General features: G+C 40.5%; 1 protein-coding gene and 1 pseudogene across 2 annotated transcripts; both read left to right on the forward strand.

The window, feature by feature from the left end:
• Positions 1 to 130: 130 nt before the first annotated feature.
• On the forward strand, positions 131 to 8,979 carry LOC308053357 (1-aminocyclopropane-1-carboxylate synthase-like protein 1; annotated as a pseudogene). Its single transcript has 9 exons — positions 131 to 142; positions 1,274 to 1,344; positions 2,156 to 2,221; positions 2,515 to 2,581; positions 4,837 to 4,901; positions 7,392 to 7,533; positions 7,628 to 7,776; positions 7,953 to 8,102; positions 8,812 to 8,979. The product of its transcript is annotated as a 1-aminocyclopropane-1-carboxylate synthase-like protein 1 (transcript).
• A 3,305-nt stretch (positions 8,980 to 12,284) lies between these two features.
• Positions 12,285 to 13,778, forward strand: LOC308037356 (uncharacterized protein). The gene is made up of 3 exons (XM_080339083.1): positions 12,285 to 12,327; positions 12,618 to 12,842; positions 13,583 to 13,778. The coding sequence occupies exons 1-3, from the start codon at positions 12,309 to 12,311 to the stop codon at positions 13,690 to 13,692; spliced, it is 354 nt and encodes a 117-aa protein (XP_080195209.1). The 5' UTR covers positions 12,285 to 12,308; the 3' UTR covers positions 13,693 to 13,778.
• Positions 13,779 to 14,344: the final 566 nt, after the last annotated feature.

Genomic DNA, 14,344 nt, shown 5'->3' on the forward strand with positions numbered 1-14,344 from the left:
CATACTCATACTCATTTTTTAAAAGTGCATATATGCTTAGCATTAGAGCCATATCCTAGCTTACCTCTAACCTTGAGTTCATTTTTCTTATATAGTATTGTCATTTATTTCCTTGTTCACCTTGTTTTAAATGGCTGTGGAGGTAAATATGAATAGGGCTTGAACAGATAAACAATTTACTGCAAAGAAGCAGGTCATTCCCTGTCAGATGCTCCAAGGTAACTCACATTTATACTGTGGTAAATGTAAGGTATTTTGTAGAAATTGATCTTTTAATGGAAGAGGGGCAAAAAACATGGATATTGCTAATGAAGTGCAGAGCTGACAAGCCATATCTAGTTATTCTGCTTTGTTTATGTGTCAAAACTCAAAAACTTCATGGGTTTTTTAAAATTTCCTTTTCCAGGTCCAATAATACATTTTGAGCATTGTTGGTCTTCAGGGTGTAGTTTATTTGTTTATCAGTTTCCTGTCATCTTTTTTCCAACGATTATTCATCCATTGACATATTGAGCTCATTCAAAATACTTCTCTCTCTTCCTTGAGCTTCAAACTCCAAATAGTTTTCATTTCATTGGTTGAACGTGGACTCCGAACAGAACTGATAACAGTGTCTGTTCCTGTTTCAGCAGAAAATACTGCTTTGGAGTAGTAGTTTTAAGGAAAAAGTGTGGTTTTGGAGCAGAAAATTATGGCCTGATAAAATGCTCACTTGTCTGATAGCAAAGCCAAAACTTTGGCTGAAAATGCTCCATACATGAAATTCAGACCAAGCAAAAATTAGAGCTGCAACCAGTTGTTGTTATGCTGTGCACTGCAGAAAGATCCAGTCTCTGAAACACAAGTATGAAAAAATTGCATGTTCTTTAAAGGAGGTATTTTCCCCAGATTTGTTAATTCTAGCTCACCTGCTGGAAAGCATGGTGTTGGGCATTATGTGTTAGTAAAACGAAGGTCTAGTTGTCAGGCCAGCTTCTGCAGGTTGCACCATTACCTCCTGCTTCTCCTTCCTCCTTCCATGGTGTAAGCCATTAGCACTAGTGCAAGAGCTAGTGCACTTGCAATGCTTGTGACAGAGGGTTGGGCATAAACTCAGTGTACAGGTTGGTGAGCTGGTAGTGCTGGCAACAAGAGGGGGATTTTTTTCTTACTAACAAGTCAAAATCAATGCCACTGAATACAGGACTGAGACAGTTTGAAGGGAGGACGCCTCTTTTGTGAGAAAACAAAACGAAACACTGTGTTCTACAGTGTCTCTCTTTCATGTCACTAGCTCACAAGACCTGACATGATTTATGTGGAGCCTGATATTTTCCAGTGTTCCGATACACAAGATACTAGAAGGTAAGAAGTTTGTTTTCATGTGTATCTCATTGCTCGTGGTCAGTGCCAGTCATGGCTGGTGTGAAGCTGGGTACGGTGTCATTCTTCTGGTAAACCCAAAGGATGTATGTTACTGATCCTGCAGGCTGGCAGCCTGCTGGGCTCTTGCCCAGGAGTTCTCTGGATTTCTGTTCTGGTTTCCTCCCCACCTTTACTGTGCCACAAAGACCCAGAGTGCCGAAGAGCAAAGACCCAGGGGCTTGTTGTCGAGGAAGAGAGCATGTATTGATGTTTCCTCCAGAGCTATGCTGAATCACTCCTGGAATGATCCATTCTGGCTTGTGAAGGATAAACTGAAACCCTGGGGGCTGCGAAGACCAGAGGTGAAACTGGCTCCCTGAAGATCGATAGGAACCCCTTCATCATCTTCACTTGGGCTGAAAACCTGTCTTCATCTGAAGTATCATCACTAATTCAGGTTTCACTGTTTGTGGTACCAAATTCTTGTCCTTTCTCCAAAACCAGATCTCACTCAAGCTCAAAGATCCTTTATTTTCCTGTTTTTCTAGTGTACAGCAAGATAGTTGAGTCACAGTCACTGTTACTCGGGGTAACAGATGGCTTCTGTGTGCTTTTGTCTCACAAAATGTGGCACACTGGATATCTGAGGAAACTATATTATTTAATCAAAATCTTCAAGGCTTTCATAACAGAATTAATTATGTGTTTGCTTTGGTTTTGGTAAGCTTTATTCTTGTGTGTATATTTTGTGCCTTTTGTTTTTAACCTGAGAAGTACAAGATTGCATAGTGACTTTAGTTCTGTGTTTCAGCTTCAGAGAAGAAATTGTCAAATTTCTAACTATGCCAGGGCTGCAAATGCATTGAATCCAGAACATGTAAGAAAAGTGCTTTCTCTTTGCATCTTATTTTTCTTAAACTGACATAGATGAGTAAATCTGAGCACAAATGTCAGCAAGATGCAACAGGAGGGATATGTGCAAGATTTGCAGAAGTCTTAGTGGGGTTGATTTTCAAGGACTAGCGTTACAGGTGCATTAGTGTGACTTTTTCACTGTTTTTTGGAATGCAAACTAGTGCTGGTATCTCTGAATTTATGGATTTAAACAAGTTCTGGTATTTCTACAAAATCTTTCATTGCTAAATGAAAGCTTGTGCTACTTTTTTTCAGATGACTGTTATGAATGTCTGTCATGCTGGTTTTTCTACTCTGTCAACTCTATTATGTGCCCCTGGTGGTGAGTAAAAATGTGATTATTTTACTTAAAAATGTTTCTTAGCAGTGAATACAATAGTATTGTGATTTCTGACAACCTGCTGTTACTCTAGCTGCCTGAATGAAGAAAGACATGGTATTTCTTAGTCACTGGCAGAGTGTTTTTGAAATAACACCTCTCTTTCTAGAATGGTGGAAAATGTTTGAGCCCACTCACTTTCTGGAAGGCAGTCTGTAGTTTTTTAAGTGTGACAGGAAGAGGAGAAGGGTATCGAGAATGCAGTGTATTTTGAAAAGTTATGAGAAAAAGAGGTGGGAACCATGGTGGAAACTGGAGGGAGAAGGCACCCAGGGAGGGAGGTGGACTGGCTTGAAATCAGGGATGCAGAGAGTATTTGGATAACCGGGTAGGGTAAACACATAGGAGTCTGGGACAGGGGAGTGGAGCTGCAGCGGAAGAGGGATTCCTGGTCAAACAAGGGTGGTGGTGAGGAGGAGACAGAGGTGGGAAAGCAAAGCAGGAGTGGAGGCCTGGGGAACAACCTGCTCACAGTGGCGGTGGTCAGCAGGAGGCCAAAGACAGCTCAGCCAGGGAAGGGGTCTCCTCGCTGGTTTGGAACAAGGAAAGCAGCAGAGAATGGGGACATTCACCAAAACCTGCCCAGGAAGGGAGGTGAGGAGGACGACTTACGTTGCCTCCCTTGCAGGAGGCTGTGTCACCCAGTGCCAGCACTGAAACCCTGGGGAGCAGAGTGGAGTGATGTAAAGTAACGTGGTGCCGTGACTTCAGCATATTGGTGGCAAAAGCACTGGGAAACCAATGAGTTTTGTTTAGCTTTAAATGGTAGTGTTTACTGAAGGCTATTTGCATCTGTGTCTATTTGAATGTGTTCAGATTTCATCGTATTTGCACAGTTGTAACAGGAACTCTTCCCCTTCAACACTGACAAGCTCCTTTTTATCCCCTGGTTGACGCAGGAAGCCCCTTCTGTCCCCTCCAAAACCCCACCTTGCAGGGCTTTTGCAGCATCTGTGGGAGAACACCAACCTGGGGCTGCTTCACAGCAGAAAAAAATGAGGAGGGAAACAAGTTCCATGGTGCTGTGGGGTCCCTTTGGCAGCCAGAAAGAAGCAGTTGGGGTTTGCAGCAATTCCTGATTAAAAAGTGATGATAACAGAGCATTAGCAAAAAAATTGAGAGCAAGATCATCACTTGTCATAATTCTTAAAGGAAATAAAATAACTAGTTGATCAGGTCCGTTCCCTTTTACTGAAAAATGTATAAGGATATTGAATCTGTTATCACAAATGTTAAGGAAGAAAATTGGGAAGGAATTGAGGTTGATTGGTGTAAGCTAGATTTTCAGTTTTGTTTAAACGCTGGTTTAGGCTATAGTGAAGGTTTTTGAGAGTAAGTCAGACGCCAAATTCTTAGATTGACAGTTTAGTCTATTATTGTCAGTTTATTCTATTAGACTATAATGAAATAATTACTCATGAGAACTCTTCATTTCTTTTTTTAATGTTTTTAGATGGATAACTTATTCCAGCTTCATACTATGGTGTTATAAATTCCAAAATATGGCTATATGGTGGAGTAAGCCTGTTCACATGAGGTAAAGCTTTAGTTATTCACATACTTTGACAGATATTTCACAAGGAACAATCAAAAAAACCCTGAAAATGCAAACTGAGTCCAAATGAAGAGACAGGGCCAATCTGGCACTTTTAGAGTCAACCTGTCTTCTTCTGTGACTGCAGCGTGACAGGAGGCTGCTGCCATCAGACGTGTAGGATTATGCTCGTTCTGTGCAGACACTGTTCTGCATTGACGTGCTGAATTATAACTTGTCAGCTCTAAGTCTGTCACTCCTACCATGAGGAAATCTGGTTTGCAAATTTTTCCCTTTAAGCACTGAAAGATTTCCGGTGTAACATTGGTTCCCCCTTTGAAAGCTCAGTAATCTGTGAGGCAAGTCAAAGCGGGGTAGCACCAAATCATACAATCGGAGGGGAAGAAAAAGTAATCTTTAAAGTGCATAAGTTCTGCTGTGAGTTGCTGATAGTGTGGTCTTGGGCAAGGGCAACACTTAAAAAGAAAATAATTGAGCGATATAGAAAAGACTGATCTTAGTTTAAGATTCTTTTATTTTAAAATTGCCAGTAGCAATTTTCACTAGGTGGGAGTGTTTCTTCATGGTCGTCTTTTATTTTTTTAATATTTTTAGTGTATTTTTATTCTTTTGTTTTGTTTTGTTCTGTAAATGACTGCTGAAGAAAGTTACTCTTTCCAGTCAACAGCTGAAAAATTAGAAGATGCATTACAGAGAGCTAAAAAGCAGGTGACAATAACATTGACTTCTGGTTTTCATGTTTTCCTAGTTATTTTGTAAAGCAGTGTGTTCTCAGCACTGAAGCATTTGTACAGTTTCATCTGTGCATATTTTCAGTCTTGTGACTGAGGTGGGTCCAACTCTAGCAACAGGAGTCAAATCGACCCTGTAATCTGGACGCTGTAATGAAATGCAGAGAAACTCCCTGTTTTATGAAGAACAGATCTTGTGTTTCAAGACCAAGTTTCTTTCTCTGTAAACTTCAGTGGAAGTTGAAGTGTTGTGAACAAGCTGTTGTTCTGACCTTTGGCAGAGAGAATTTGTTACTCAGCTGAAGAAACCTGTCTGAAGTGATTTTGAAGAGGGTTCTTCAGAGTTCCAGTTGACAAGGAATTGCTAGCAAACAGAAAATTACAAATGTAGTTTTTCCAGAGTTTAGGAAACTTCATTAATTTAAAATACTTAGCATGCTCCATGATTTTATTCTGATCAGCATTGCATAAATGAGGATATTATTACTTATCACATATAATTTTAATATTGTTTCACATTGCTCTCTGTCCTTGGAACTGCTTTTCTTCCCTGTGGAAGGGTTGATTTTGTGAGTGTCCACAAAACAGTGCTTACCAGTATTTCAGGCTGAAACATTTCCTATTCCTATTGTCTTGATATTCACGACCCATTCACTTCATGGAAAATTATAAATGCACTTGAACTTAACTGTTTGTGCTCGTCCTTGAAACAATCCAGCAGAGGAAGCACAGACTGAAGTAAAACATCTTACCAAAGATGTTGGTGGTGATGGCAGTGACATTTCGAAACATCAAGTGAGATGGAATTCCTATGTCCTCTTCCAGGATGGACAATGAGATTTAACAATAGATAAAGCATATAGTTCCAGGGAAATTCACTCACAGAGGTCAGTTATAAGTAAGGCCACATATAAAAGGTGAGTACTTTGGATGCGTGGCAAATGCATGCATAACATTTTATAGATATGTTGACGTTGTCTTCGTTAGCTTTATCAGCATGGTGCCTATGTTTAGACACTGTCTGTATGTCTGTGCTGTCTGTCTGTGCCTTTGCCAGCCTCTCTGGGGCTGCCGGCAGCGAGAAGCAGCTGGTGACCCCGCTCCTTACTGGGTGAACTGGCTGCGCAAAGCACTGGGTCACATACCCCACTAACCCCTTAGAGCTCCGCATGTGTTTGTCATCCTCTGCAGCTGAAACTGTTCTCACCAATGAGACTGGAAACAGCTGCTTCAGATACATATAATGTAATAAATATCTGGAGGAACTAGACTAGAAGAGCAGCTGAGAAACTGCTGTCCCACAGCAGTTGCTCCTTGTGCACAACGATGCCTCACGCAGCAGCTTCGGCCTGATGCACCTCGGCTGTCAAACACACTAAATAGGCTCTTAGGTAAGGAGTGCTTGTGCAACAGCTGCTTGTGCTCAGTATTCGCATCTTGTTCTGTTTCCTGGAGCTGGAATCGATGACAATACACTGAAGGTTCCTTTTGTGTGAAGTTCTTGCTCACCGCACCCATTCAAAGAAATTGCATGTGGCAAGGAAAGCAACTATGAGGGCTTCTTCATCACAGAACCTGATGTACTGGAGTTTCTGGGGTGTTGGTCTTTGCAAATAGTCTCCTTTGGAGGAGGCTTGGGTGGAGTGAGAAATTGCAGTGGGTGAGGTTTGCTGAAAATTAAAAATGCAGAAACAAAAATTACTAGTTTAATTTCAAGTTCATCCCAAACATGAAGTAATAAAGCAACTCCTCATGTTGATAGGTTTATAGTCTTGAAAGTTCCTGCTGCAGGTATTGCACTGTTTGATTTTGTACAATAAATATATATTTGCTGCATGTAGCTTACATTAATATACGTTAAGGATTTCTTTAACAAATAGAAAATAGATGATTTTCTGAAAAATACCCATAGAGTTAAAAAGACTGGTTATCTTTATATTTGTAATCTAATTTTTGATCATGTGAGACTCCTCCTATTACGCAGTGGAATATTTACAATCTCTTAGAGTAGTTGAATAAAATGTGTAGCTTCTGTGGAGAGAATTTCTGTAACAGAAATTCTGCACTGTTGATAAATATAATTAAAAAGCAATTATTGCCGAAAACCTCTGCGTATCTCACAGAACACCAGCTAATTATTTTTTCAGTCTTCTCTTCTGCAGATTCTATTACTTGTTTAATAACAAGCACCATTGAAAAATTAATTAATTGGCAGGTTGTTACATATGAAAGTTCAGTTTCTGCTCAGCTTTCCCATGCTTATCCATAGTAACCTCCCTGCCACAGGGTTGTTTGGAAGTTGCTGATTGCCTTTTATCACACTTGGGACTCCCATCTGCAATGCTGAGAATTTACTCTAGACGATTTTTTTCCCTATACATCACAGTGTCTCTAGTCTTGGTGGCTTGACAAAGCACAAATATAAAGTAAAAACAGCACCTCAGTCTCTTCTTTTTGTCCCTCCAAGGATGTCGGTATGAGTGGTACTGGAGTTGGAGTATTGTACACCTGAAATCATGAAATTTGGAAAGCTGTGAATCAACTGGCTGTTTTCCATAGCTGTCCTGGACCTGGTCAGCATGTTCTCGGGCAGTTTCTCAGGGACAGAGGTAAGCCACACTGGACATGTTTCCATTGACCCCCTTTCTTTTTCCATTGGAGGTGGGAATAGAACAATTATATTTTTCTTTCTTGGTTTGATAGATTGCTTGGGTAATGTGTTTTTTCCCATCAACAAAAAGTAACTTAGAGAAGCACAGAATATTCTTGTTGATGAGCTTGCAGATGGTGGATCCAATACCCCTGCTCAAAAGTTCAAGGGGCCTCTGTGTGGGCAGACTTCAGAAAAGTATGTAAGAAGTTTAAAAAGGGGTGGGAATGTAAAAGTTTGAAGTGTAAAAATCACTTGTGTGTGTTGTTACACACACTTTAGCAAGTCCTGGTAAATCAATTCAATGAATGTATGCACTTCTTCAACCTTTAATTAAAAATATATTTTCTTCTTTTAGTACTTAATAAATTTACTTAGTAAATTTGCAGATGTTTGAAGCTGAACTTGAATTATGGCAGAAGCTCCTTGATACAAAACTCCTGATTAGTTCTGGAAAGGCTTTTTATTGTTAGGAATCTGGATGGTTTGGACTGGTTTTCTCCAGTTCTGTAGAAAAGATTTACTTGTGTAAGTGGGTTTTAGTTCTAATATGGCATGTAGTAGCACACAAGTTTTAAGAAACATTAACATTATAAATAATGGTTTCAAATCTAATTATTCTCTCTCAGTTTGTGAGGGGGATTTTTGGAATTTGTGTGAATGGGTGAAAGTTAGACTGGCCCAGAGCATAGCTTACAAAGCACCTATATCAAATTATGTTAAACCTCTAAAGCTTTCAGAATTTAATTTTAAAATGTATTTTTACTCTATCAGAAGGAACCAAATTTTATGTGAAAGGATTTTTACCCTTTCAAATTATGCTTTATAACGTGTGGTAATTCCCCACCATCCCTAATTTTTATGTGTCTTATGTTGGATATGAAAAATGTATTCATCTCTTATGCTATAAAATGCTTAACCTTGAATGAATGATTGATATTGTTGGCAAATTGGATGCTGGAGAAGCACCTAGAGAATATAGAATCACAGAAAAATGTAGATTGAAAGGGAATTTTTGTGTCATCTTGTACAACTTCCTGCTCAAGGCAGGGCCAGGTTCTATTTTAAGTCAGGGACCAGGTTGCTCAGGGCCTTGTTCAGTCAAGTTTTGAGACTGTCTAAAGATGGAGATTATGCAACCTGCCCGAGGAACCTGTTTCAGTGTTTAATCACTCTCATGGTGAATTTCTTTTCCACATGTGCAGTCAGCATTTCTGTCTGTATCTCCTTTCTACAGGTATTCAGAGACTTGAGTAAATGTTGCACAGACGCTGCTGAATTAGTCACAAACAATGCATCTTCTACTGCAGATGCCTTCTGCAATCCAGAAAAAGATTCTTCAGGCAAACCTGCAAATACACCAGGAAATGATGTCTCCCAGCTAAAACACATACTTGTTGATTAAAATCATACATGCATTTAGTGACTTGATATAATTTAGCATGCTTATGTTTACTAAGGGTGTGTATGACCTCAGTGGTTTGGGCTGTAACCTTGCATAACACACTCACTTTGCTGTGACCTGGCATTAGTAATCTTGCAAGTGGACTTGCTAAAGTTGAATTTTAAGGCCAGTGGACCTCCTGGATGTTGTGAAATTAGCTCCCGTTAAGCACAGCACTTGGTTTTACTCCATTTCAAGTGTGCTGTGTGTCAGTAAAAGCAGTGTCTTATATACTTGCACAGTTGTTGAACTACGAAATTTTGCAAACATTGATTAAATGGTTGTGCATATTACTATATATTATGGACTGTATATTTTTATCAGAATACTAAAAGTTCTGAATTAGGTGTGTCGTGGTTTAACCCCAGCCAGCAACTAACCACCACACAGCCGCTCCTTCATTCCTGCTGGCTGAGAATTGGAAGAGTAAAAGTAAGAAAACTCATGGGCTGAAATAAAGACAGTTTAATAGGTGAAGGAAAAGCCACACACACAAGCAAAGCAAAACAAGGAATTAATTCATTACTTCCCATCAGCAGGCAGGTGTTCAGCCATCTCCAGGAGACCTGGGCTCCATCACACGTCATGTTTACTTTGGAAGGCAAATGCCATCACTCTAAACATTCCCCGCTTTCCTTCTTCTTTGCCCCAAATATGTACTGAGCATGATGTCATATGGTATGCAATGTCTCTTTAGCCAGCTGCCATTTTATACAGCTTTTTGTATATGCCTCTTTTTTGAGAAAGCATTTAGATTTTTTGCTTCTGAGCTCACTTTCAGATTATTTCTGTATGCCTGTATTCATTGGCTAGTGTTTTCATATGCTAACTCTAAAAAACCCTTGAAGGTCTGTAATGTACTCATTTGACAGAATTGTATGGGGACTTTTTTGTTGCTTTGGTTTTGGTGTTGTTGTTTTTGGTGCTTGTTGTTGTTGTTGTGTTTTGTTTTGTTTTTTAGTATTTGCAGAATCAATTCACTATTTGCTCCGTTATTTAAGTTTGGTGAGAGAAAACTAGAACTGCAAAGTTAACCGACTGCTGCTGTAGAGGCTCAGTAGGAGGACTGTCTCACTGTGGATCCCTAATAAACCTGGAATTTGTGCTTCTGAATAGTAACACAGCTTTTGACCTGTTTTTGTGGTGTTTAAACTTGGCAACCTTATGCTGTTCAGCCTGATAACATAAAGATAAATAATCTACCATGCGGCAATTGTTAAAGCTCGTAGAACCATGGAATAATTGAGGCTGGAAGGCAACTATGGAGATCTTACAGTCTGGAGATTGTACAGTCCCTGTGTGGAGCAGGGTTGGTCAAGAGCAGGTTAACCTGGCCTGGATCTGGTTGGGTTTTAAGTGTCACCAAGGATGGAGACTCCACAGCCTCTCTCAGCAGCTTGTTCCAGAATTCAATCACTCTTTTCTACTAAGAAGTTTTTTGTTATAATTAAACAGAATTTCCTTTTCTCATTTTGTGCCCATTGCCTCTTGTCCTGTCACTGGATGCCCAGAAGAGCCTGGCTCCATCTTCCTTAGGCCCTCCTGTCCAGTATTTATACACAGTGATAAGATTTCCCCCAAGCCTTCTCTATTCCAGGCTGAATAGTCCCAGCTCTCACCCTCTCCTTGTATTACAGATGCTCCAGTCCCTTTATCATAATTGAGGCCCTTCACTGGACTTATTCCAGTATGTCCATGACTTTCTTGTACTGGAGACCCCAGAATACAGGGCTCCAGCACTTCAGTTGTGTCCCACTAATGTTGTGTAGAGAGGTCTGTGGCAATTAACACGCTCATCTGGTCTTTGCGGGGACTGAGGAGTGAAACAACCAATAGGAAAAAACCCCCCTACTACGCTTTTCAGGCCTGTAAAACCAAAGGTTCATAATTAAATGCTACAGAAGACCTTCAGAAACCTTGCTGACTGCACTTGGCAGTTAAAATTTACTGTGGGTAAAAGCAAAGGAAAAGCAATTTGAAAGGGTGTAATGATCATTACTCTTCAGTGATGATCTCCCATGAAACACCAGCTTCTTGTTAAGAGGAATTAGAATGATGAATGTTATTAGAGAAGAAATAGAAAAGACTTCAGAAGGCGTTCTGTCATTATATAAAAATCCAGTGTTCCTTAGGTCCCCTTGTATCAAAAAGGACACAGGGAAAGTCAGTTCAGTCTGCTGAGGACTCCTAAACGGGCACCTCTGAACTACAAGAGTGTTTTGGGAACTAATATGGTGATTGCCTGGGTCTTAATACCCTTCCCAGAGGCCTTATGCAGAGTTTAGGTTTGCCCCAATGCCTCTGTTCTTACATTAATTTGAAACTCTGCTCCTGTGCGTTGGGGAAAGAGAGAATGTAGAGATTTGCTACAGAGAAGTGAGGGTTGCTGTGGACAGCAGGGTGTGTGCCAGCACCAGAACCAGCCCAGGAGTGAGAGGCACGGGCTGCGCTGATAGTGATGGACGCTGCTCCCCGTCAGTCAGACCCCAGTGTGGTGCAAGCCCAGCTGGTGACACCCTGACAAGACCACAGCACAGGTGTCTTCTCAACAGAGGGCCCTGCGCTCTACAAGAGGAGGATGGCAACAGGCCAGCATATCGCACGTGCCATTCCTTTATGGTGTTTATGTGAGTGCGTAAAACCAATTTGTTAAGAAATTTGTTAAACAGATTTTCCCCAGATCTTCCACTGAGCCTTGTTACCCTAATTTCCTACAAGAGACATTGTTACTTGTTTCTACCTTGAAGTACTGTGATCAAAGTCAAAAACGTTGTTGGTCACAAAAAGCTGAGGTGATCTTATTTCCTCTTCTGAAGGTCTCAACTTATTTGAGGTGAGCTGCAAGGCATTAGAAATAGGTTATACTCAACTTGAGGAAATATATTGCAACATGGATTCTTGTAATTATCCCACAGTATTTGTTTCATTTATAGCTTTGCATTGATGTGTTAACCCGACACATCACGTCCACTCACTCCACCCAGGGAGCAGCCAGAGTCAGACTCCGCAGGTACGCAGCAGTTACTTTTAGTTTTGTTTTGGCCAAGAATAAATGCAGCATCTACTTCCATTTCCTCCACAGTTTGTGATCAGCTTCTCATGAAGAAGGGGACAAATCTTTTCTCTAGCAGCAGTCTGTTACCTAGCAGCTTAGAAACAAAGAAAGATCTAAGAAAGCAGGAAGAGTGAAAGAGAAGTTGTTAGGATCAGCACCATGAAAACCTATTGATCCTCCTGACACAAAAGCCTTGCTTTCTCACACAGCGCACGAGCATCCCACTTTTGGTTGCATGCAAAAGATGAACGCAGGTAAGTTTTTCAATAAGCTTTACTACTTGATATTTATTTATAATCCTTGCTGGTGTTCTGACGAATGTATATTTAATTTTTAAACACTTATGCCATGACTACTTTGTGCAATCAGACTTTACAGCTGGCTTACATATCCAGCGCTGAACCGATGGGTGCACGGACATGACCAAGGCCTTGTTTCTTGAGAAACAGTGACAAAGCTTTCCCTTGGCTATTCATTATGCTGTCTTTAGTCAATTCTCATTTTGAAGTTAATAGTCACTAATTGTTTTGTAACATTTTGTAAGGCAAAAAATATGTGGAAAAAACAACCCGTCACAGCACATCAATCAGTTCGATGGACGGGTATCAGTCAGCAAGATCCAGGCAGACGGAGCACTGCACCAAGAGGCCACAGAGGGAAGACCTCCTGGGATTCTACCTTCGTATGCAGGATGCAAAAAAAAGAGGTTCTTCTGTAAACAAGCAAAATGACATTTTCACTCTTCCATGTCCTGACTCCCTGAGGAGAGGTAACTGGAAAATTCCATATGTGGATTCCTGTACTTTGGGAAACAGATAGATACTCTCAAGAAAGGCAGGCTGATGAACAGGACAGGGTGTCTTTGCTTTAATTCTTAATGGGCTAGCAAAATCTATAATAGGCTTGGGAGAGAAGAGGTTCCCAAATTCTGCTTACATATTGCCACAAAGCAGCCTTACAGTGTGCTTTTATCCAAATATGACCTTCCCAGCTAGAAAGGGATCATTGATTGTGTAGAATACTACGCACATTGAAAAGGATTATCAGAGTTCGACATTCTGGAGACGAAAATAAATGTTTCTACTGCTGTCCCCTAGAGAAAGATTTGTGTTTTGAACCTGGATCTGTTAACAGTCAGTTTAGGGCAAGGCACTTTTACATTGACAAAGGCAAAGAGGCAACAATCTCCCGGAAAGAAGTGGACACAAGGTCCATGATCACAGGTTGTGTAGATGGGCAGTAGGAACTTCTGAAAGTAGCTTTAACCCTAAAGGAAATCTAAACTGCTTTCTGAAAAAAGAGGAACACTTCTGCTCTGTTCTCCCTAAATGAAAGAGTTTGGAAGATTTTGAAGGAGCCCAAATTGCCATATGTAAGGAAGCAGACACCTGGGTTTACTGTTCTGAGTCAGCTAGAGGAGAAACGCCCAGCACAGGTTTATACCTTTACACCAGCACAACCTTTATACCCACAGCTAGGTTCCAATTACACTTCTGTTTCATTAAACAGACATTGAAGCACTTCAGCACTTCATCAAGATGCATGAACCACCTGGAGATGTTGTCCGTGAAGAAATTGTTATTGTCACTGAAGAGACTGAAGTTATCAAAGAGAAGTAGCCAAAGAAAAATGACGTCACTGAAGCTGTAAGCCAAATAACGAAGCCAGTAAGCAAGCATATGCTCCCCAAGAACCAGTGTTAGAATCACCAACTAGAAGGGATAAACCAAGAAGTTCATGTAAGCTTCCTGAGGGTAACAGTGACTGTGTGGGTGAAAGAGAGACTCACAAAATACAAGATTCTGTTGTCAATGATTGCAAGATTCTGTGGCAGGGAGCATGCAAATATAACTATTATAAAAATATTTCTGCTTGAAACATCATGTTTGTCTTTCATAATTTTGGAGATGTACTCTGTTAGCTAAGAAATGTACCAATTCTATCTGTGTGAAAACAGATTAAAACTATAATTTATTGGTCTGATCTTTTTAATTCAATAACTGTAAAGAACACTCAAAACAACAGTACTAGACCCATTATTTTTTTCCTCACTTCTGTAAGGCCATTAAGGCCTTTATTAATCATAATCATAATCTGGACAATCGGGTAGTGAGGTGGACTGTGAACTGGCTGAAGGGAAGAAGCCTTAGAGTTGTGGTCAATGGGGCAAAGTCTACTTGGAGGCCTGTATCTGGTGGAGTGCCGCCAGGGTCAGTACTGGGGCTGGTATTATTCAATATATTCATCAGTGATTTGGATGAGGGAATAGAG

The sequence above is a fragment of the Nesoenas mayeri genome (genome assembly GCF_963082525.1).
Source record: "Nesoenas mayeri genome assembly, chromosome: 2".
Lineage (NCBI taxonomy): Eukaryota > Metazoa > Chordata > Aves > Columbiformes > Columbidae > Nesoenas > Nesoenas mayeri.